The sequence below is a fragment of the Scylla paramamosain genome, chromosome 20 (genome assembly GCF_035594125.1).
Source record: "Scylla paramamosain isolate STU-SP2022 chromosome 20, ASM3559412v1, whole genome shotgun sequence".
Taxonomy (NCBI): domain Eukaryota; kingdom Metazoa; phylum Arthropoda; class Malacostraca; order Decapoda; family Portunidae; genus Scylla; species Scylla paramamosain.
The window spans coordinates 8,912,743-8,933,994 of NC_087170.1; the positions used below are offsets into that span (position 1 = coordinate 8,912,743).

The following is a 21,252-nucleotide window of genomic DNA, read 5'->3' on the forward strand; positions in this document are numbered from 1 at the left end:
TGATACTGTTCAAGCTTTAGTTCTCAAAGTTCATTATGCATGATGGTGCCACTAACATTCTTGGCAGTGATGAGTGCATCCTTCATGAGGACCTTCCAAGGGGTGGATGATGACACATTGTAGAAGGAGTAAGCAGCCTTGAGTGTCTTGTAGGTGGGGTGGTGCATCACAGTGGATGGCAGGGTGTAGTAGCTCACAAAGTCTGAAATGTGAATTGATCTTAGATACATTCCTGCTGACCCTGTAAACCCTTTCACTGCTATTTGATACATCTTTTCTTAACCACTAACAACTCCGAGACCTTTCTTCATGTTCTACAGCTACCTCAACATAAAGGCTAGAAATTGTAATATCTAGTTTTTAATTCCCTTCTTACTGCTGCTCATAAATATTTCATACATTATTTTCTAGTGCTGTGAACTGTTGCATATTGTAGTGAATGAGTTAAAATGCATTCCTGCAATATAAGCTCTTAGCTGCGAGAAATTTGATAGTTTAGATTATAATGGTCTTAGCTAAGAGTACATAGATACTTGATTATGATCTGAAATTTGTATCAGTTTTACTTGTGGAAGTTAATTTGGTGATGCAATGAAAAGTACTTAAGGTCATTTACTTTCTCCATACTGTGATGAACCTGTTGCCCACTACACTAGTGTATACAATCTGTGGGGTAGTTAGCTAAGGTCATGACACAATTAAAAGGAACACAGTGATCTGGCTGTAGATCCCCTAAATACTTCTATGCCTACAAGAGATATGTCTTACCTGTCACCTTCCCACCTGTCTCCACTACATAGCTGTCAATGATCTTGTCTTGAGGGAGGAACCAGTGGACAAATTGTTCTCTGCTGAACACCGGCGCTAAGTCAAACCTCTTGAGATAGTTTGCTAACAGCCGGTGACAGGAATCTACATCCTGGAGTTTTAAGCGTCTGAAGCCTCTAGTGGCTGTGTCAGAAGGTAGACGATAGAGTTTAAGAGTGCGCTGCATGGTCATGTTCTTGCCTAGATGAGAGAACTTTACTTCTATCAACTTCCTGGGGTTGAGAGATCGGTGCCAGTAACGACAGGAAGCCATTGGCCGGGGCAACAGCACACCGGCTGTGTACACTGCCTGTGGATGGAACACTGCCATGAATACTAATATGAAATGAGTTCATTCAAATTAGTCATAAATGAAAACCAGAATATCTTATAGTAAAAGAAACACTCAGAGCACTAAAGATTCTTTAGTTGCATGAGAGGGTGTCAGATCTCACCTGAAAGATACCTGTGAGGTTGACTCTCCTGGTGATTTCCTTAATTAAGACTGGTGCCAAACGTTTAGATCTCAACTTTTTGTGCACACACAAAAAGTTGATTTCAACCATCTCTTGTTGACTATGGAAACAGAAAGATATTAATTGCCATTCACCTGTCATTAAAGGATTCACAAAAATACTGAATTTAAGTCATATTTTACACAATGTTACCTCCCACCCACATCGCAAAACCAAAAAAACTTAAGCCTAGGTTTGAAAACGAGAACATACAAAGCAAGAGAAGAATTTCACTACACTTCAAACATTCATACAAGGTGGCAGACTTCTTATTATTAATTTCTCCCTGCAGTTGCTACACTACACTACTCCACATTGTCACAGAATTCCACTCACTGGTTGTATATCCTGATCTTGGCAGGAACAGCAGATATAAACCCGACTAGTCTATTGCTTTTGGAAATTCTTACACCAACATGCCAGGGATGCTTCCAGCCAGGAGGCATGAGGGCCCAACTCAGAAACTCTTGACTGTAATCAAATCTGAAACACATAAAAACAGTAGTTAAAGCTGTGCTACTAATGGGGTTGCCTTAATGACTAAGCCAGTACCAGATTCTTTATAAATTAGGTAAACTGTATATTAAGATTTTTAAACTGGGCTATTTTCTAAAAGATCATGTTGCATTAGGGAAGGTCCATTTCTGTGAACATCAATTATGTCCCCAAAATGTTCTATAACTAAGAAAAATTACATATGTAATACATCTGTGATATTTCATATTATTAACATACACCCATACATATATAATATACATAGTTAATATAAATATATAAATGAGAATCCAACTACTTAGCTTTGTGGGCAATGAAAATAGTCTTTATGACAGAACAAAGCCTTTCAAAATATGAGCCCTAACCTTTTCGAAGGGGGAAACCTAAACACTGTATATTATTGTGAATGCACAGGATAAAACTGCAAGCTCTACCCACCTGAACATGTTGTCATCGTCCTCCACATAGTTCTCATTCAACAGGTGGTAGAGATCCTGCAGCTGTGAGGGAATAAGACATAGCTGTAACCTTTGCAATGATCTCAGGAAAAGACTAACAAAAATTTTAGCAACATATAATTTCAAACCTAGAAATGTAAGTGTGTATGTGCAAAAATTTTACTGCTAGTTTATTGCTTTCTTAATTTTTGTAACACTTAAGTCTTTAGCTGAAGAGTATCTGCATGTACACCAGATATCTGTATACAAGCATAAAGTACGGTTGTGCCTCATGTGTTGGGCTGTAGTTATTTTATTATTACCATATATTTTGATCATATCTTTTGTACCTTAATGAGTATCAAATTTATTGTTTTCATTAGTAAACTATTATCAATAAACAAAAAACTTCTGTGTCTGTGTTTTAGGAAAACACTTACCACCTCAGGGTTCTGCAAGTCTAACGTATCCCAGAAGAAGCCGTCTGGAAGATTGTATGGCTCTTGCTTGATCTCTGAGATATCTTTCTCTGCCTCAATGGCTTCATTCACATCTTCTCCAATGTCTTCAGCTGCAAGGAATTAAATGTTCTTATTGTCAAATAAAAACAAATTACAATACAAATTTAAAGAGAGAGAGAGAGAGAGAGAGAGAGAGAGAGAGAGAGAGAGAGAGAGAGAGAGAGAGAGAGAGAGAGAGAGAGAGAGAGAGAGAGAGAGAGAGAGAGAGAGAGAGAGAGAGAGAATAATTTAATACAAATAGGTGCTCACTAATTTTTGGGACTGGCTGTGTGTTCCAGAAGAGAAACTCTTTCTGTTCCTGCAGCTGCATCTTCCTCATGTACTGCTCCACCTGTGGGATCCCCATGGGGCTATGCTGCAAGACCTGTTCTTCTGCCCTCACGCCATCTGTGGTCACCATGTCGGCCTGCAATACAGCACATCATGCAGCATCTTCAAGTATACAATGCATGATCCTGACAGAATGTGCAATAAAAGTTTATCTTGACATGAATGATAAAACATGCAAATTAAAAAAAAGAGTATTTTCATAACTTCCTGTTTCATAAGGAAAGATTTTATTTTCAGGTTACTTCAGTGGTTAGCAAATTTTAAAAAAATGAACACATCTCCATTATTTAACATACCTCATCATCATTACTATCATAACGGTAGGTGACAGCTGTGACTGTCAATAAAACATACTACATGTTATGTAAGAGCTATGAGGAATGAGCACCCCCTACCCTGTGCCAGCCTTCTCCACACACCACGTGTGGCGTGCCACAACTTGGTGAGTGCCAATACCCTGCCACACACTCACCTTGGCAATACTGCTGGTGCTGGGCTCAGACTCCCCATTAACCACTGCCACCCCAACATCAGGCTTGTCTTTTTTGGCTTTGTTTGTCTTCTTCTTCTTTTTCCTGTCAAGGAGATTTGTATGGCTTCATAGCAGTCCATAAATTTCACTAAAATCATTTTGAAGTATAAGATAGGGTGGTGATATGGAGGATATGGAAAAGAACAGCAAATCCCTTCTAAGGAACAGAGGTTTTAGAAAGGGAAGAGGCTATGTAGACCAGATTTTTGGAGGGAGGCAGTTGTGTGAAAGCTTTTTTGGTATTCACAGGCTTGGAGAAAGCATATGATAGGAATGACATGAAAGGACTACAGGATATTCTGAAAGTAAATGGAATTGGAAACAAATTGTTAGAAGGCATTAAGATTTTCTATGTGAACAGCAGGGCATATGTGAGAGTTGGTGATGGTGTGATTTTTTTTTCTTTTCTTTTTATGTAGAAAGGACACTGGCCAAGGGCAACAAAAATCCAATAAAAAAAAATGCCCATTGAAATGCCAGTCCCATAAAAAGGGTCAAAGCAGTAGTCAAAAATTGATGAAACCTCCCTCTTGAAGGAATTCAAATCTTGGGAAGGTGGAAATACAGAAGCAGACAGGGAGTTCCAGAGTTTACCAGAGAAAAGGATGAATTGAGAATACTGGTTAACTCTTGCATTAGAGAGTGGACAGAATAGGGGTGAGAGAAAGAAGAAAGTCTTGTGCAGGAGGAGCGGAGGCATGCAGTTAGCAAGATCAGAAGAGCAGTTACCATGAAAATAGCAGTAGAAGACAGCTAGAGATGCAACATTGTGGCGGTGAGAGAGAGGCTGAAGACAGTCAGCTAGAGGAGAGGAGTTGATGAGATGAAAAGCTTTTGATTCCACCCTGTCTAGAAGAGCAGTATGAGTAGAACCCCCCCCAGACATGTAAAGCATACTCCATACATGGACGGATAAGGCCCTTGTACAGAGTTAGCAGCTGAGGGGGTGAGAAAAACTGGTGGAGACGTCTCAGAACACCAACTTCATACAAGCTGTTTTAGCTAGAGATGAGATGTGAAGTTTCCAGTTCAGATTATAAGTAAAGAACAGACCGAGGATGTTCAGTGTAGAAGAGGGGGACAGTTGAGTGTCTTTGAAGAAGAGGGGATAGTTGTCTGGAAGATTGTGTCGAATTGATAGATGGAGGAATCAAGTTTTTGAGGCATTGAACAATAACAATTTTGCTCTGCCCCAATCAGAAATTTTAGAAAGATCAGAAGTCAAGCGTTCTGTGGCTTCCCTGCGTGAAATGTTTACCTCCTGAAGGGTTGGACGTCTATGAAAAGATATGGAAAAGTGCAGGGTGGTATCATCAGCGTAGGAGTGGATAGGACAAGAAGTTTGGTTTAGAAGATCATTAATGAATAATGAGAAGAGAGTGGGTGACAGGACAGAACCCTGAGGAACACCACTGTTAATAGATTTAGGAGAAGAACAGTGTCTGTCTACCACAGCAACAATAGAACAGTCAGAAAGGAAACTTGAGATGAAGTTACAGAGAGAAGGATAGAAGCCATAGGAGGGTAGTTTGGAAATCAAAGCTTTGTGCCAGACTATCAAAAGCTTTTGATATGTCCAAGGCAACAGCAAAAGTTTCACCAAAATCTCTAAAAAGAGGATGACCAAGACTTAGTAAGGAAAGCAAGAAGATCACCAGTAGAGCGGCCTTGACGGAACCCATACTGGCGATCAGATAGAAGGTTGTGAAGTGATAGATGTTTAAAAATCTTCCTGTTCAGGATAGATTAAAAAACTTTAGATAGGCAGGAAATTAAAGCAATAGGATGGTAGTTTGAGGGATTAGAACGGTCACCCTTTTTAGGAACAGGTTGAATGTAGGCAAACTTCCAGCAAGAAGGAAAGGTAGATGTTGACAGACAGAGCTGAAAGAGTTTGACTAGGCAAGGTGCAAGCACGGAGGCACAGTTTCAGAGAACAATAGGAGGGACCCCATCAGGTCCATAAGCCTTCCAAGGGTTTAGGCCAGCGAGGGCATGGAAAACATCATTGCAAAGAATTTTAATAGGTGGCATGAAGTAGTCAGAGGGTGGAGGAGAGGGAGGAACAAGCCCAGAATCGTCCAAGGTAGAGTTTTTTAGCCAAAGTTTGAGCGAAGAGTTCAGCTTTACAAACAGATGTGATAGCAGTGGTGCCATCTGGTTGAAATAGAGGAGGGAAAGAAGAAGAAGCAAAGTTATTGGAGATATTTTTGGCTAGATGCCAGAAGTCACGAGGGGAGTTAGATCTTGAAAGATTTTGACACTTTCTGTTAATGAAGGAGTTTTTGGCTTGTTGGAGAACAGACTTGGCATGGTTCCGGGCAGAAATATAAAGTGCATGAGATTCTGGTGATGGAAGGCTTAAGTACCTTTTGTGGGCCACCTCTCTATCATGTATAGCACAAGAACAAGCTGTGTTAAACCAAGATTTAGAAGGTTTAGGATGAGAAAAAGAGTGAGGAATGTACGCCTCCATGCCAGACACTATCACCTCTGTTATGCGCTCAGCACACAAAGATGGGTCTCTGACACGGAAGCAGTAGTCATTCCAAGGAAAATCAGCAAAATACCTCCTCAGGTCCCCCCAACTAGCAAGAGGCAAAACGCCAGAGGCACCTTCGCTTAGGGGGATCCTGAGGAAGGATTGGAGCGATAGGACAAGATACAGATATGAGATTGTGATCAGAGGAGCCCAACAGAGAAGAAAGGGTGACAGCACAAGCAGAAGGATTAGAGATCAGGAAAAGGTCAAGAATGTTGGACGTATCTCCAAGACGGTCAGGAATACGAGTAGGGTGTTGCACCAATTGCTCTAGGTCATGGAGGATAGCAAAATTGTAGGCTAGTTCACGAGGATGGTCAGTGAAGGGAGAGGAAAGCCAAAGTTGGTGGTGAACATTGAAGTCTCCAAGAATGGAGATCTCTGCAAAAGGGAAGAGGGTCAGAATGTGCTCCACTTTGGAAGTTAAGTAGTCAAAGAATTTCTTATAGTCAGAGGAGTTAGGTGAGAGGTATACAGCACAGATAAATTAAATTTGAGAGTGACTCTGTAGTCGTAGCCAGATGGTGGAAAACTCGGAAGATTCAAGAGCGTGGGCACGAGAGCAGGTTAAGTCATTGCACACATAAATGCAGCATCCAGCTTTGGATCGAAAATGAGGATAGAGGAAGTAGGAGGGAACAGAAAAGGGGCTACTGTCAGTTGCCTCAGACACCTGAGTTTCAGTAAGGAAAAGAAGATGAGGTTTAGAAGAAGAGAAGTGGTGTTCTACAGATTGAAAATTAGATCTTAGACTGCAAATGTTGCAGAAGTTAATGAAGAAAAAGTTGAGGGTGGTGTCAAGACACTTAGGGGTTGTCGACAGAAAGGCAGTCCGACCTGGGGGCATTAATGGTCCCCTCCCCAGATGGGGACTCCGAGGCTGGTGTAGGAGTCACCATGATGATTTTAAAATTTTTGAGTGAAGTGGTGTGTGTGTTATTAGGTGCATGTAGTTTTGTGTGGAGGAAGAGAGTTATCTTTAGAGGGCAGGCTGTGACTGCCCCCTTGTGTTGTGAGACACAAAGGGAAACGTTCAGTGAGGTCACAGCTGGGTTTAATGATAAGTTCACAGCACCCCCTGAACAGTGCTTTAGACCTCACTGGGAGTAATTATCATTTCGGCAGGTGTCTACTGGGTTCTTCCCACTCAGAGTAGTTTTGCATCAGGGTTGTATAATGTCACTGTGGTTTTTCAAGCTGAATGTGGATGGTGTACTGAAGGAAAAAAATATGAAGATTTTAAGTAGAGGACTAGGTTTGATTAGTGGGGAGGAAAAGATATGGGATCTAAATCAGTTACTATTTGCTAATAATACATCTCTAGTAGCTGACTCAGAGAGGAAGTTAAAAACTGGTGGAGTAGTTTGGGTGTGATTGTAGGAGAAAGCTGAATGTCAATGTTGGTAGGAGTAAAGTAGTAACAAAATGCTTGAGAAAGAGATAGGTGGTGATAACATGGATTTAAGATTGAATGGAGGGCAACTGGAAAAGTTAGATTGTTTCGATTATGTATTTGGGATCAACAGTTACAGAGGATGGAAGAGTTGAGACAGAGGTGAAGTGCAGGATAAAAGCAGCAAGAAAAATACTTGGTGGATTGAGAAAGAACTTTAAACATAAAACACTAGTTATGAGTGATTATATGAGGGGACAGTGGTGCCCACTGTGCTGTACAGTGCTGGAACATGAACATGAGAGTAGTAAAGAAGAAATGACTAAATGTAATGGAAACTGAGGAGTATGTGGAGTAACACGGAGAGACAGAATAAGAAATGAGGTAAGCAGAACCAGTGTTTTGAGAGAGTTGGCTGACAGGTCAACTCTCAGCGTGCGTTCAGGGCCGGTGCTAGGAATTGTGAGGACCAGTTAGAAAACTGATGGCAGGGCTCCTACTCCACAAAAGTAAAAATTTATGTATGTTTACATTTCATGTAGTATGCTCATCTTTAACCATAATAATATAATATGCATAATAAATTAATAAAGTGAAGAATAATAATTTCTCATTCTTCATTTCACGTTTTCAGTAGTGGTTTATTCCTCTTAGAATACAGAAAAGGCTTCAAGCAGTAACTCTGTCACCGCCGGCACGGGACCCCTTAAGGTGCGAGTCCAAATTTGATAAAATTGGTCAGATAGGCCCTGTGTGTATTAAGTTGGTTTAGGTAAGGGGAAAGAATGGAGGACAGAAAACATTTAAGAGAACAACAAGGTCAGATGTGCTTAGTGGAAGGTTAAGAGGAAGGCTTTGCCTGGAGTGCTTGAGTTGTGTGAAGAGAACACTGAATGGGTGTGCAGTAAGTAAGAGCAATTGTGTACAAGTGAGTGGAGACTGAGCGGTGAGTGCATGAAAATGACACGGTCTCATTGAGACCAAGGAGGGAACATGGGCAAACTTGGTGGCGCACAGCGGTGTATGGATCCAGCAAGGGAGTTGTTCTATAGATACCAAATACATAGTGTCCGGGAGGTCTACAGTTTACATGACAGACCAAACCCATCTGACCTTATTAGATAGATGCCTTTTTCCTTATGATAAACAAGGACACTTTCCTAAATATAAAGTGTTTTACAGTTAAGGGCTCAGGTTGGTACATTTCACTGGGAGGCAAATAGTATTTCCTAGTGTGCTAACAAGGAAAAGTTCTTTAGTTAATCAAATTCCTGTGTTCACAATGATTTTTCCCCATCCATGCAAATACAAAAAACACTAAAGGTTTTAGTTATAAAATTCATGGAATGTGGCTTACCAAAAAATGTACACCAATTATCTGGCTTGCATAATTAAGTTGTAACAACCATAACATAAGAACACAAGACAACACTGAAGTACAGAAGCAACAAGTGGCTTCTGACCTCTTCAACACTGCACAAAGCAAAATTATGCATTCTGGAAGCCATAACCATAGGTCTGGCTACACCTTAAATGGAATCACCTTGGCAATCTGCAATGGAAAAAAACTTTTGAGTTCTGATCTCAGGTGACCAGAAATCCTCAATGCACATGGCCAGAACATCAGTGAAGGCCAACAGTAGACTTGTTATTAAAAGGAACTCTGAACACTTGAACAAGAGATGTTGCAATCATGGTATGCCTCCCTCATCAGACAAACTCTGGACAATGGAGGAACAGTGCCAGTCCCTGCATCTTGTCAGTGACATTCTCACTGGTACAGGGCCAGTGCAGAGCAACTAAAATAGTTCCAGAGTGAGCTGAAGTGGATCACAGAGATGCTCAGCCTTACAACTGCAGACACTACAGGACTGAAGTATGCAGGGGGACTTAGTCAAGGTCTCCAAGATACTCCACTGCTATGATGACATTCCCGAGTCTGTTCTTTAATCTCAATACCACCAACCTACACTTGTTCAAGCAAGAAAAGCCAGTGTACTGGAGATATACCATGATGATGAACTTCTTTTGTCTGAACAATAAATAAGTGGAACATCCAATCTGACCATGTGGTTACAGCACTGATTATGGCTGCCCTTAAATCAAGGTATGGTAACTTTGTGAGTGTAGCACATTAGGAGGCTGGTACAATGAATGAGGATGATAGTGGAAATTGGTACGTTTCACACAAGGATTGCTATGTGTAGGCTTGATGGCCTCTTACAACTTCAGTTATTTTCTTGTTCTTATGTTTGATTATTAAGGGTGATGTTTATATAATAACATTTCTTTTTTATTTCCTGATTAACATGACTAGGTAATCATGTAATGATAAAGAACAGGATTACAGAGACCTGCTGGAGATCCTGGGTGGAGGAAGAAATTACAAGAATAAACAAAAGTTATTGTATATGACTGCAAAGAGTGGCAGTAAATTGAAAACAATATTATGATGATGATGATGATACAGCAACATTGCTCAACATTATGACAAGTTTATAAGGGAAAGCCAGCCACTTGCCCCATGTGCCATCACAACCACCACCACACTGCGGGGGCCACTGACCACCACTGACCAAACACTACATTAGGTCACTGGTCACTCAAGAAGCAAATAAATACACACACTGCACGACCTAAACACACTCGAGAAGGGAAGGGATAAAAGGGCAGGTGTGGAGATGGCTAGATAATTGGTGACGTTGTTTACCGGTGGAGTAGGGGAGGGTTGGAGATGGCCAAACCAATCCCTACCATCAACATTAGGTTCACCAGGTCATTGCAACGCAGCTAAATAGAGGTAAACGTGACCCTCACATACCGGGAAGGGATAAGAGAGCCAGGGGTGGATTATGGATGAACGTGTTTACCGGGGAGAAGAGGGAAGGATCAGACCAAAGACAAAATTAGGTAAACGGTTACAAGAAAACAGAAAAAAAAAAAAGACATCCACAAAGACCCCGAGGTAACCAAGGGGGGAAGGGGGGGATAAAGATATAGGTGACCTTGTTTACCGGGGGGACGGGGAGGGTCAGGCCGCCTAGATCTCAGGGACCTGTGGGACCGGCCGGCATGACCCTCCCTGGCCCTGCCCCGCCCCACACTGGCAATCTGCTGGCACACTCACGACTTGCTCCTCCTTCCCTGCACAGCCCCGACTCCGTCCTGCTTGTCGGTGGCCGCCATGTTCACTGAGGAGTGTCGGTGCGGGCCAGCAGTGACGACCAGCAGCGCCCTCTCCCTCGTCCCTCCCTCGGCGCCCGTCCCCGCCCCCTCCCCCTGCTCTCCCTCTCATTCTCCCTCCATTCTACTATATCCTCCCTTCATTATACTTCACTTCCTTTATTAGTGATTTCATTCCTTCAGCCAGTTTCAGTTATAATTGTGCTTCCATGACACTTCATGTTATTTATTCATTTATTTATTTATTTATTTATTTATTTATTATTATTATTATTATTATTATTGTTATTATTATTATTATTATTATTATTATTATTATTATTATTATTATTATTATTATTATTACTATTATTTATTTACTTATTTACTTATTTATTTTTTAGTTATTTCCTTCGCTCTTTATATCGGCCCACTCTTCACTTCCTTTATACATTCTTCCTTCCACTACCCTCGATATTTCACTTATTTTCGGGCCTTCGTTTCCCTCCTTTCAGATCTATTATTGATGTAATTAATTTTCACAGCCTTTAGTAGATTGGTTGTTGCCCCCTTCCTCCCTCTCCCTCTCCCCCTTGCCTCTCTCCCGTCATTTCGACTTGTTGCCCTCCTCTTCCCTTCTATCATTCCCTATTATTATCAATGCTCAAGGATTACATTTCAATATCCCACACGGTCTTCTCACACCCACAATCCCCATATCATCTCTTCCACTTTTGCTTTCTAATATGGTTGTCTTTCACTTGTGTTTTAATTAATTTTTCATGTGCTGTCGTTCTCTAGTCTCCCTCCTCTCCTTCCTTTCATCATATATATATATATATATATATATATATATATATATATATATATATATATATATATATATATATATATATATATATATATATATTTTTTTTTTTTTTTTTTTTTTTTTTTCTTCTCGGTGTTTCTCTTCCTCCAGTACATGTACTGCAGAAACGCATCTTTCTCTCCCTTTCTTATAATCATCTCTCCTTGTTCGATGATTTACTAATGTTTTCATGTTACGGATCACCTGAAGATCCGCCACCCCAGATTGTCTCACCTGGAGATCCGCCACCCCAGACTCTCTCACTTGGTTAGGTTAGGTTAGGTTAGCCTAACCTAACCTAACAACATGAACGCATTAAAAAACTGAGTGGATATAAAAAAAATGCAGAAAAAAGTTTACTTCATTAAAAGTATGGGATCACCTGAAGATCCGCCACCCCAGATTGTCTCACCTGAAGATCTGCCACCCCGAGTGCGGCTGGGGTGGCGGATCTTCAGGTGATCCCATGTTACCTTCAGTGCATTATTTTTATCTTCCCCACACAGAAACATCTATTTATTTTTTTAATCCTTTCGTGTACACATTTTTATTATATATATATATATATATATATATATATATATATATATATATATATATATATATATATATATATATATATATATATATATATATATATATATATATTTTTTTTTTTTTTGTGTGTGTGTGTGCACTTCAGCAGCCGTTGAATCAGTAGTGAGCTGATTTACCCTTATCTATCCAGCTATACCTCACTCAGCCGGAGCAGTTATCACATCCTGAATCTGTTGTCCTCGTACGTTAACTGTAGCAAACGACCTTAGTGCTGCACATGAATTTTCTTCTGTGTGCTTTGACTCATTATCCGTTTCCCATGATCTCTGCGAATCATTACCAATCCTTACATTAATCACTTTTAAACCATGTTCACTCACCTACACATGGCATCCACAGTGCTGGTCTATGTTTCATGCCAAAAGCCTTTTCTCTATGTTCTTCAACTATCGTTCTAGTTCACCCTTATGATCCAAACCACTAATGAGTGATCTAATTCAAGAACTTGCTAATATCTTGCCTACGCCAAAGTTGGAACCATTTTATAAAATATGAAAAAAAAAAAAATGTACGTTTTGAGAGAGAGAGAGAGAGAGAGAGAGAGAGAGAGAGAGAGAGAGAGAGAGAGAGAGAGAGAGAGAGAGAGAGAGAGAGAGAGAGCCTTGTGATCACATCTTTTGCGGACAGTTTTATTAGGATTTGGTCGTTCCCGTCTCCTACCTAACTGTCAACTGTACTGGTGAAAAAATCCAAGGTGCTTATACCTGACAGTCTACTACAAACAAAAACTTGAAGGTGATATTTAAGGAAACATGTTTGCAATTTTTGTGTTACACATTTTTGCCATGACCGTTTTACAGACTTTCCTTGAGAGCTGAAGAGAGGTGGGTCAGCTGTATGCCTCACTCTGGTGCAGTGAGAGGTGCTAGAAATATTCACACTCGTGATTAAACTGAATGAAAGAATTGAAAAATTGTGGATTTCATAACAGTTATGGCACAAAAAACATTAGTTACATTGTGATGGTTACTTATGCATCCTTTAAAAAAATAAGTTTAAAATAATTAAAACCTGTTGCTCACTTGTTGAAATAGCTTTAGATCTATACATATGTTTGGTAAAGGTTTAAGTAAACTGCTCATCTTGAAGTCTTTGCTCCGGCAGCACTCTAGATTCTATGGGACATAATTGGTTTGTCTTTCTTGGGACTCCTCCCTCAGATGCCTCCAATGTCCAGGCCTGATGCAGGACACACCCTCCCACATCATACACCTTCTCAGCAATGGGTCAGGAAAGATACTGGAGTAATGTCTAGCTTATATTAGACTTGGAAGAACCATACTTCTAATGGTGACAAAGCAAACTTGTGACCCTTTCAAAATCAAATATGAACATATATCTATAATTAAATAATTACATAATTTTAATTTATCTTGATCTATTTTGGAGTTGCCCTGCACGTGCTTATATTTACAAATTATATAAAGGTCATCAAAACTGACAATTTAAAATACTGAACAGAATGAGATTGACATGCATTATAAACACTTGCATACAATTATCAGTTTTTGTTATAGAATAAAAAATGATAAAAAAATATCACAAATACAATGACACAGAACTGCCTGCCGAGAGTGCTGGCCAGGGAACACTGGTGCCCTCTGGCCCTCCACACACCAACCACATCTCGGCACACGAGCAAAACATTTACTCTTGCAACGTCCTGTGATCTTGCTTACCTCCAAGTTGCCTAATATTTGTACACACATACATGAGTATAACATTCAAAAATGCTCAAAAGTTATCTGACAAATCAGAAATGTACCGACAAACAACAGATGTAGATCATGGTGCTGGAAGTGAGTCACCTGAGCTCCAGGCTGCAGCACGGCCTCAGGAGGGTGCTGGCAGCACCCTCTTGCTGCTGGGCACACGGCACCAGGGCAAGGGAGGTGGGGATTCCCTCATGGTATAAATGTTGCTGTTCTCCAGCTGCAGGCTACCTCAGCACCACATCAAAATAATCTGACACGTGAGGGGGAATGCAACCAAAAATTGTGAACACATAAAAACAACCTGCACGAGACTTGCTTGGGTCACTCGTCAACAAGTACAGCCAGCCAGTGTTACCGAGACACACATCAAGTAACAAGGGAATAGTCTTCATGTTTCATCTAAGCTTTGTTAACATTGGGGAACATGATAAAATGAACAATGTAACACGGACATTGATGCTCTTGGACGTGGAGGCCAGACGCAGTAGGGATGAGGGCAGGCCTGCTGGCTCACTGCAGGAGCCTCTGTACAATACTAATAGTCCACAGTCAACAGCTGCATCACTATCCCCTCACTGCCAGGGACCAACACTGGCCTCCCTGCATTTCATGCTTTCTCTCCGACACTTGGCCTACAGCATCATTACCTAAAAATTACTTCTTTAAAACACTAAGCATTAATTTATAACATTAATTTTGAGAATTAATTTCTTGAGGATCATATGCATGTCTGCCCAAGTAGCCTCAGCTCTCTAGTGCTGGCGTGGCCCTGAGAGACAAGTGCCACACCGGCAGTCCTGACCATAAACACCCTCATTACCTTTCTTATGCAAGGGCAATGGTTACTTTTGAATGGAAAAAAAACATTTGTCTGTATATGTTAATACAGTATTCCTTCAGTTTTCCTGATGTTATATAATGTCTTTAGTCTTGCAATGCTGATGAATAAGGTTTGTTAATCAGGGAATGAGAGACAGCCTTTACTGATGCTGCTGCTGCTGCTGCTTACACATAATCAGGAAAACTGAAAGAGTATGAATGTTAGCATATGTGATGAAATCTTGCTTCTTATCAATAAATTACAATTTCCTATGACCTCCAAAATGCAAACTAACTCAAAACTTGAAAATATGTCACAGAAAAGTTCAAGTTCTTAACCAAAGTTATCTGGGGTGTTTACTTGAAGCTCCACACAGTCCTTAGCTCATCTATGCCGGGCAGCTCAACCCATCTGTAATGGTGATGCCAGAACATCTGAAACAAGAGTTCATGATATCCATGTTGGTCATCCTCAACTCCACTGCCAAACATTTCAAACCAGAGCCAGAGGTGCAGGGAAGTTCCAACACTATAAAACAACCTCATAAAAATTGGCTAAATGGCAGACTTAATTCAATCATCCTCTGGAGAAAAAAAAACCTCTCACTCTCACCAGAACACACCCCTGCAAGTCTATGCTGACACTTATAAGACATCTACTAACCACCATAAAGCATTCAAAACAATTTTTGGAGGCCCAAGGATACTTAAAAAAGACATAAAAAAAAAGAAGAAAAAAAAAGATTCATTAATTCCAATGTCATGTAATAAACAGAACACATAGTGCCACTGTATGGTAACCTCAAGACCAGCCTTTTCGTCATGTACTGCACTGTGACAATAACTGCTTGTATGAAGAGCATCTTATCACAATGGGCTCAAGAGCATTAATTAGAAAAGTAATGCTGATAACGATTCAGAGCCGTCCCCCACCTGTGGCTCCAGTTCATCCGTCCACCTTCAGTGCAGGTGTGTGTTCCTGATGAACTATTCACGCCATCCACCCTCACCAGGCCGAACGCCGTGATCACCACTGCTACCACCATGCCTCTGCCCGCCCCGCCACCCATGCTCCACACTTCACTGAACACAATGTGAACACCTGACCACTGTGTTAAATCTATCTTGACCAAACAAGCTATAAACAGTCTAATCCATCCAAGCTAAACATTCCAGACCATCCATACAGAGTACAAATCGTGTTCTCCTGACACACACGTCTCACTAATTCTCTGTACATCTCCTTTGTGCAGTGGGACACAAAAATACCTAATAATTCATCATCCCTCAAAAATGGACATTAGCCAATAATTTCCTGGCAAGTTAAGGAAATATCAACTAGTTTTAAGGGTCCTAGAGTTTTCTTACTACAAATATTGCATCTTCCTTGATCCTGGCCTTTCCACAGAGTCCCCGCCACAATCTTCCACACAGTCAATAGGGTGGGTCACACGTCCAGTCCAGTGCGGTTTGATCAACATTCTCAACTTCATGCACCAACAACAGACGTATAAAAGATAACTGAAGTCTTAAATATTCCATCATACAAAAGCTAAAGAAGCCAGCTGCCTCTGCTACCATTCTGCTCAGCCAGTGAGTTCCCCCATTGGGCCCCGAGAAGAGCAATTTAATATTTTGGGAAGGTAACTAGGGCGGCTCCCCACCAGTCTTGTCAATTCTGCCAGGGTGCGTATGCGTGTGTAGTTGTGCTTGAATTTATTTGTGCATATGTGTTTGCCTGTATGTTTGTGCATGTATATTTGTGTTTAGTCTTTTTGTGTGTGTTTGTGTGCATGTATTCAAGTGACTTAAGTCAGGCCAGACAAGAGGACCATGACCCCCTCATCCTGGCACCATCAGGTCAGAGCTCCACCTTGGGACCTTAGTGCATTCTACTTGACAACAATATTCTTTCTATCAGCTTCATACCACCACAAAGTTTTCAGTGTTCTGAAGTTTTACCTCCAGAAGCTTACATGAATTACAATATAAAAACTAAAAATAAGGAAGAAAGGAAACAAAATAAAAAGGAAAAAGAAGGGACCAACAGGATCACTGGGTCACACATAAACTGGTGTCCCTGGGTACAGGTGGGTTCCCAGCAGGCACCATCCTGGCAGCACACCCGAATATTCCATGGCTTCTCTACACTGTTACCAGAGTGGCGGAATATGGTTTTTGCAAGTCCTGTATAGGTGTTGAGTGTTCCTGCGTGGCAGCCACACAAACCTGGGGTTAATACCGTTAGGCTCACAAGTTTACACAACACACTGCTCCTAGAACACAATGCACTTCCTCTTGTTCCTCCGGTGATCTTGCTTACCCCTGCTGCGACATGCCCTCTGCAAAGATGTGGCAATGATTACCAAGGCATCACCCATACACTATGTTATCAAATGTTTACATTACTGATACACTATATTGGCTACTGAGGTATACATGATAATGAAGATGTCTAAACTGATAACAGGTGCTTCAGTGCCCATGCTAGACTCTCAGAGGTCCTATTTCTACAATTATCTTAAAAATGTCATGATGGATGCTTCAGCAGCCCAGCCAACTCAAAGAGCTGAATCAAAACTATAAGAAATGTAACAATAAGAAATAAAATCCAAAGTTAACAATTATACATCTTGGATGAAAACCATTAAATTTCCAATAATTTCCTGGAGAATATCTAATGATGCCTAATTCTCCACAACAGGAAGCTGTTCTTTCACATTTTAAATACTGACACAAGAAAATGTAGGTAAAACACTGTGTGTAAATCTTGCACTTCAAACTATCAACTGTTAATCATTAACTCCTCCTTCAAAACTATACACAAATTGCCTATACTTCTAAATAGACCATTTTTATAAATGTCACAAAAAACAAAACTTTAGCAAGAATCAATGAAGTACAGCAATGACGTAGAGGTTAAAGAATGAACTGAGGAATTAAGTGAGTAAATAAAGTACGAATCAGAAAATGAGAGGAAACTATGGAGCTGACAAATCCCTGATCAAAGCTGAGTGTGACATGGTAATGGGTACAAGAAAGAAGGGAGCAAAATGGCATAAAGCTGACTGATTAATTCAAGTTGGAAGGAACACTCACATCTTTCCTGATCTCTCTAACTAAGGTGTAGAAGGCATCATCGACACCCATGCGGGTCTTGGCTGAGGTCTCTATAAAGGGAATGTCATAATTCTTGGCCACCTCCCGTGCCTGCTGCATGTCCATGGCTCGCACCTGCAGGTCACACTTGTTGCCCACCACTGGAGACACACACAAAGAAAGATATCCTTAATGAAATGAAAACATCATATCAGGTATGCAACATCACAGCACAGCAAACACTCCACCAAATGCAGACGAAGGTAAGATGATAAAGGACACCAGGTATTTTCTGCAATGATTTCATCTTGGAAGGTTCCTTACAACTTTCTTCTACCACAGCACAGGACAGGTGACAAATAAATTACCATGGAGACAAAACACTAATGCCACCATGCTAGAGTAGTCCTTTGTGAAGGTGATGATGCCAAACTGTTGACATGGAGGCTAAAAAGTATGGGCTATCAAAAGTAATTTTTCCTTTTTTTTTTGTGTGTGGTAATATTTCCTTAATTAATTCCCAGTTAATCCTTACACAATGTCCCATCACATACCCTACATTCCTTAAAGCAATCCACACAATGACAACACAGGGCACAGCTACTTACAGACCATGGGCACTACATCCGCATCTTTCACTCTCTTGATCTGCTCACGGTAAGTGCTAATATCCTCAAAGGACTTGGCATTATTGACAGCAAATACAAGGAGGAAGCCTTCCCCTGTCCTCATGTACTGGTCCCTCATTGCACTGCCGGAAAGACACAAGGTTACTCAAAGAATGTCAAGGTTTGGGAGTGTTCCCAGAATTTACTTCCAGCATATCTAAGCTTGAGAAATTTCTTGTGGGTTAATCTAGAGAAAATACAAACATTTACATCTGCAGAATTATAACAGTACAGGTAATGCAGGATAATGATGATAGAGATGATAAGCATGAACAAAAACAAGGGTCTTAACAATCAGTATTACATAATGACTGGGAGCCTTCAAGAAATAACAAAACCATCATGAAATTATGATTACCTATCTTTCATATTGCAAAAGATGGAGTGACTAACAACATGCTCAGTACAAAAGTCAATATCAACTGGCTATAATAGGATAATATACAACTCCATACAGTCTAAGAGCACTAGCATTATCATTATTTTACAAAGCAAGAAATGAAGAAGAAACTATAAGCATCAAAGGGAAAATAAACAGACTGGTTTTAATTAAATAACACAAAGTGATGATTAAATGCAAACCAGCCACCCTCTTTTATGTCCCAGGCATATGACAAGACAGCCAGACGCACCTGTACTCCTCCTGACCGGCTGTGTCCAGGATGTCCAGCAGGCAGGTTTCCCCGTCTATAACCACCTGTTTGCGGTATGAGTCCTCTATTGTTGGATCATATTCGTCCACAAAGCTGCACAGAGAAAGAGCAGAGAGGGGAATGCAGTCAATATGGAGAATTTGGTGCTTTCTCTCTCTCTAAAGCAAACACCCTGACATACTGGGGAAAAATGACAGAAATGAGAAGAGACGTAACACAAGGTGAAGCAGAGGTACTATAAATCCTCACAAATTTCAATTATAAGTCTTCCTCAGTGAAATGCAAAGAATTATATTTATTATTATACATTACTCTTGCTTCAGCCTGACTTTTCCTACCACATCTCCTGGCCACTCTGACTAACAAGATGCCAGACAGCAGAGGTGCAGTGGACACTATACTCACTGGTTCTGGATGAGCTGGATGGTAAGGGCACTCTTACCAACACCACCGGCTGAGGGGAGAGAGAGATGGAACACACTGTTAGCATCCTTATGCACTACTTTGGAAAGAGGAAGACAGAAGATCATGTAAGCATCTCTACATTTATATAAAGGAAAGAAGGTTGTCTCAATGAGTATCTATACAGACTTCAATGTCAGGGAGAAAATACAAGCAAAGCAGTGTTGGAATTTCTATTATTACTGTTATATAGTTACCATTATCATAACCTTAGTTATTAGAGTAGACTTCTTAATCCACATACAATATATAAAACTAGTAACATGGATTGTTCTCTACTAGGAAAATGCTTGTATGCAAAGTTTTTTCCTCATGTAATCTAGGTGTGGCATTACGACACTTTAGGAACATCTCAAAAGGGTGCACAACAAGGGAAGTACTGAGAACTACAGCAACACTCAGAACCCATGAAGACAAGTAACACAGAATAGACACCCATGAAGGCCAGTAACACACAGAAGACACCCATGAAGGCCAGTAACACACAGAAGACACCCATGAAGGCCAGTAACACAGAGAAGACACCCATGAAGGCCAGTAACACACAGAAGACACCCATGAAGGCCAGTAACACACAGAAGACACCCATGAAGGCCAGTAACACACAGAAGACACCCATGAAGGCCAGTAACACACAGAAGACACCCATGAAAGCCAGTAACACACAGAAGACACCCATGAAGGCCAGTAACACACAGAAGACACCCATGAAGGCCAGTAACACACAGAGGACACCCATGAAGGATAATAATTTCAAGACTTCATTGGTGAGCATTTCAGATTTTGGCATACCTGAACTCAATGTTAAAACACACAACCTAGATATGTACAGAGAAAAGCTCACAGCTTCTCTCATGATGAGATGAAAAGCACTAAACTGAAGCCCTTTCTGCTCAACACATAGAAGGAAATTAACAAACTAACACATCCAACACAGCCCCGCCCATCTTTGACCCACAACACACAGCCTCGCTAAGTCTAGGTGATGAAAATCAGCCAGCCCAGCATTTTTAGAGAAGAGGTAAGGTTAGGTTAGATAAGGTCAGATGGTGGCATGATTTAATCTACCATAATACTTCCCTAAAATAGCAAGGGTAGATCATCTTCATGTGACTTTTAACAATCTAGAAGGTCCTGGTGACTCATAGCAGAGAGAGAGAGAGAGAGAGAGAGAGAGAGAGAGAGAGAGAGAGAGAGAGAGAGAGAGAGAGAGAGAGAGAGAGAGTTAATAAAAAAAAGTGTAATGCATAATGAAAAGTTGAAAATCCTCATTATTCAACTTAGAAGAACAGTAAAAAGAAAAACTCCCAACAAAAGTGGCAATAATGAGCAAAGACGAAGAATACAACCTGACATTTTGGACACAGGCCTCTTTGCCCACCTGAAGTGAAGCCATCTATCATACCACAACTACAGTCAATACCCAGGCCATCAGAACACGCTTCCCTCCCACACCTGCAGCAGCGGTCATTGTTACTAGTGATGCTTTTCTCCTTGACTGCCACAGCAAATGCCTACCATTCCCTCATGCCTGACTATTGCATTGCTCATTGAAATCTTAATAACAGCGTGTACATATGGAGGAAGCAAAGACATGTTAAAACACCATAACAATACAAGGCTGAGTATCAAGTAAAACATTAGTTCTGATCATA

At 40.7% G+C, this 21,252-nt stretch overlaps 2 protein-coding genes across 3 annotated transcripts in view; both read right to left on the reverse strand.

Moving 5' to 3' along the window:
- LOC135110231 (glycylpeptide N-tetradecanoyltransferase 2-like) overlaps positions 1-10,851 on the reverse strand; it is a 28,151-nt gene extending 17,300 nt beyond the window's left edge. Inside the window, exons 1-9 of one of the 2 annotated variants that reach the window (XM_064022320.1) lie at positions 10,700-10,851; positions 3,578-3,680; positions 3,025-3,181; positions 2,695-2,825; positions 2,256-2,317; positions 1,659-1,805; positions 1,263-1,383; positions 769-1,117; positions 57-202 (exon numbers count right to left, since the gene is read on the reverse strand). In XM_064022320.1, coding sequence (XP_063878390.1) covers positions 57-202; positions 769-1,117; positions 1,263-1,383; positions 1,659-1,805; positions 2,256-2,317; positions 2,695-2,825; positions 3,025-3,181; positions 3,578-3,680; positions 10,700-10,758 — 1,275 coding nt within the window. In that variant the 5' untranslated portion in view covers positions 10,759-10,851. Of the gene's footprint in view, positions 1-56; positions 203-768; positions 1,118-1,262; positions 1,384-1,658; positions 1,806-2,255; positions 2,318-2,694; positions 2,826-3,024; positions 3,182-3,577; positions 3,681-10,586; positions 10,609-10,699 lie in introns of those variants that run through there. The other variant, XM_064022321.1, reaches the window with a different exon arrangement.
- Positions 10,852-12,936: 2,085 nt separating this feature from the next.
- Positions 12,937-21,252, reverse strand: part of LOC135110232 (GTPase HRas) — a 9,097-nt gene continuing 781 nt past the window's right edge. Inside the window, exons 2-6 of the mRNA XM_064022322.1 lie at positions 19,541-19,589; positions 19,115-19,228; positions 18,423-18,565; positions 17,815-17,975; positions 12,937-17,057 (exon numbers count right to left, since the gene is read on the reverse strand). Of these exons, the coding sequence (XP_063878392.1) occupies positions 16,992-17,057; positions 17,815-17,975; positions 18,423-18,565; positions 19,115-19,228; positions 19,541-19,589 (533 nt within the window). The 3' untranslated portion in view covers positions 12,937-16,991. The remainder of the gene's footprint in view (positions 17,058-17,814; positions 17,976-18,422; positions 18,566-19,114; positions 19,229-19,540; positions 19,590-21,252) is intronic.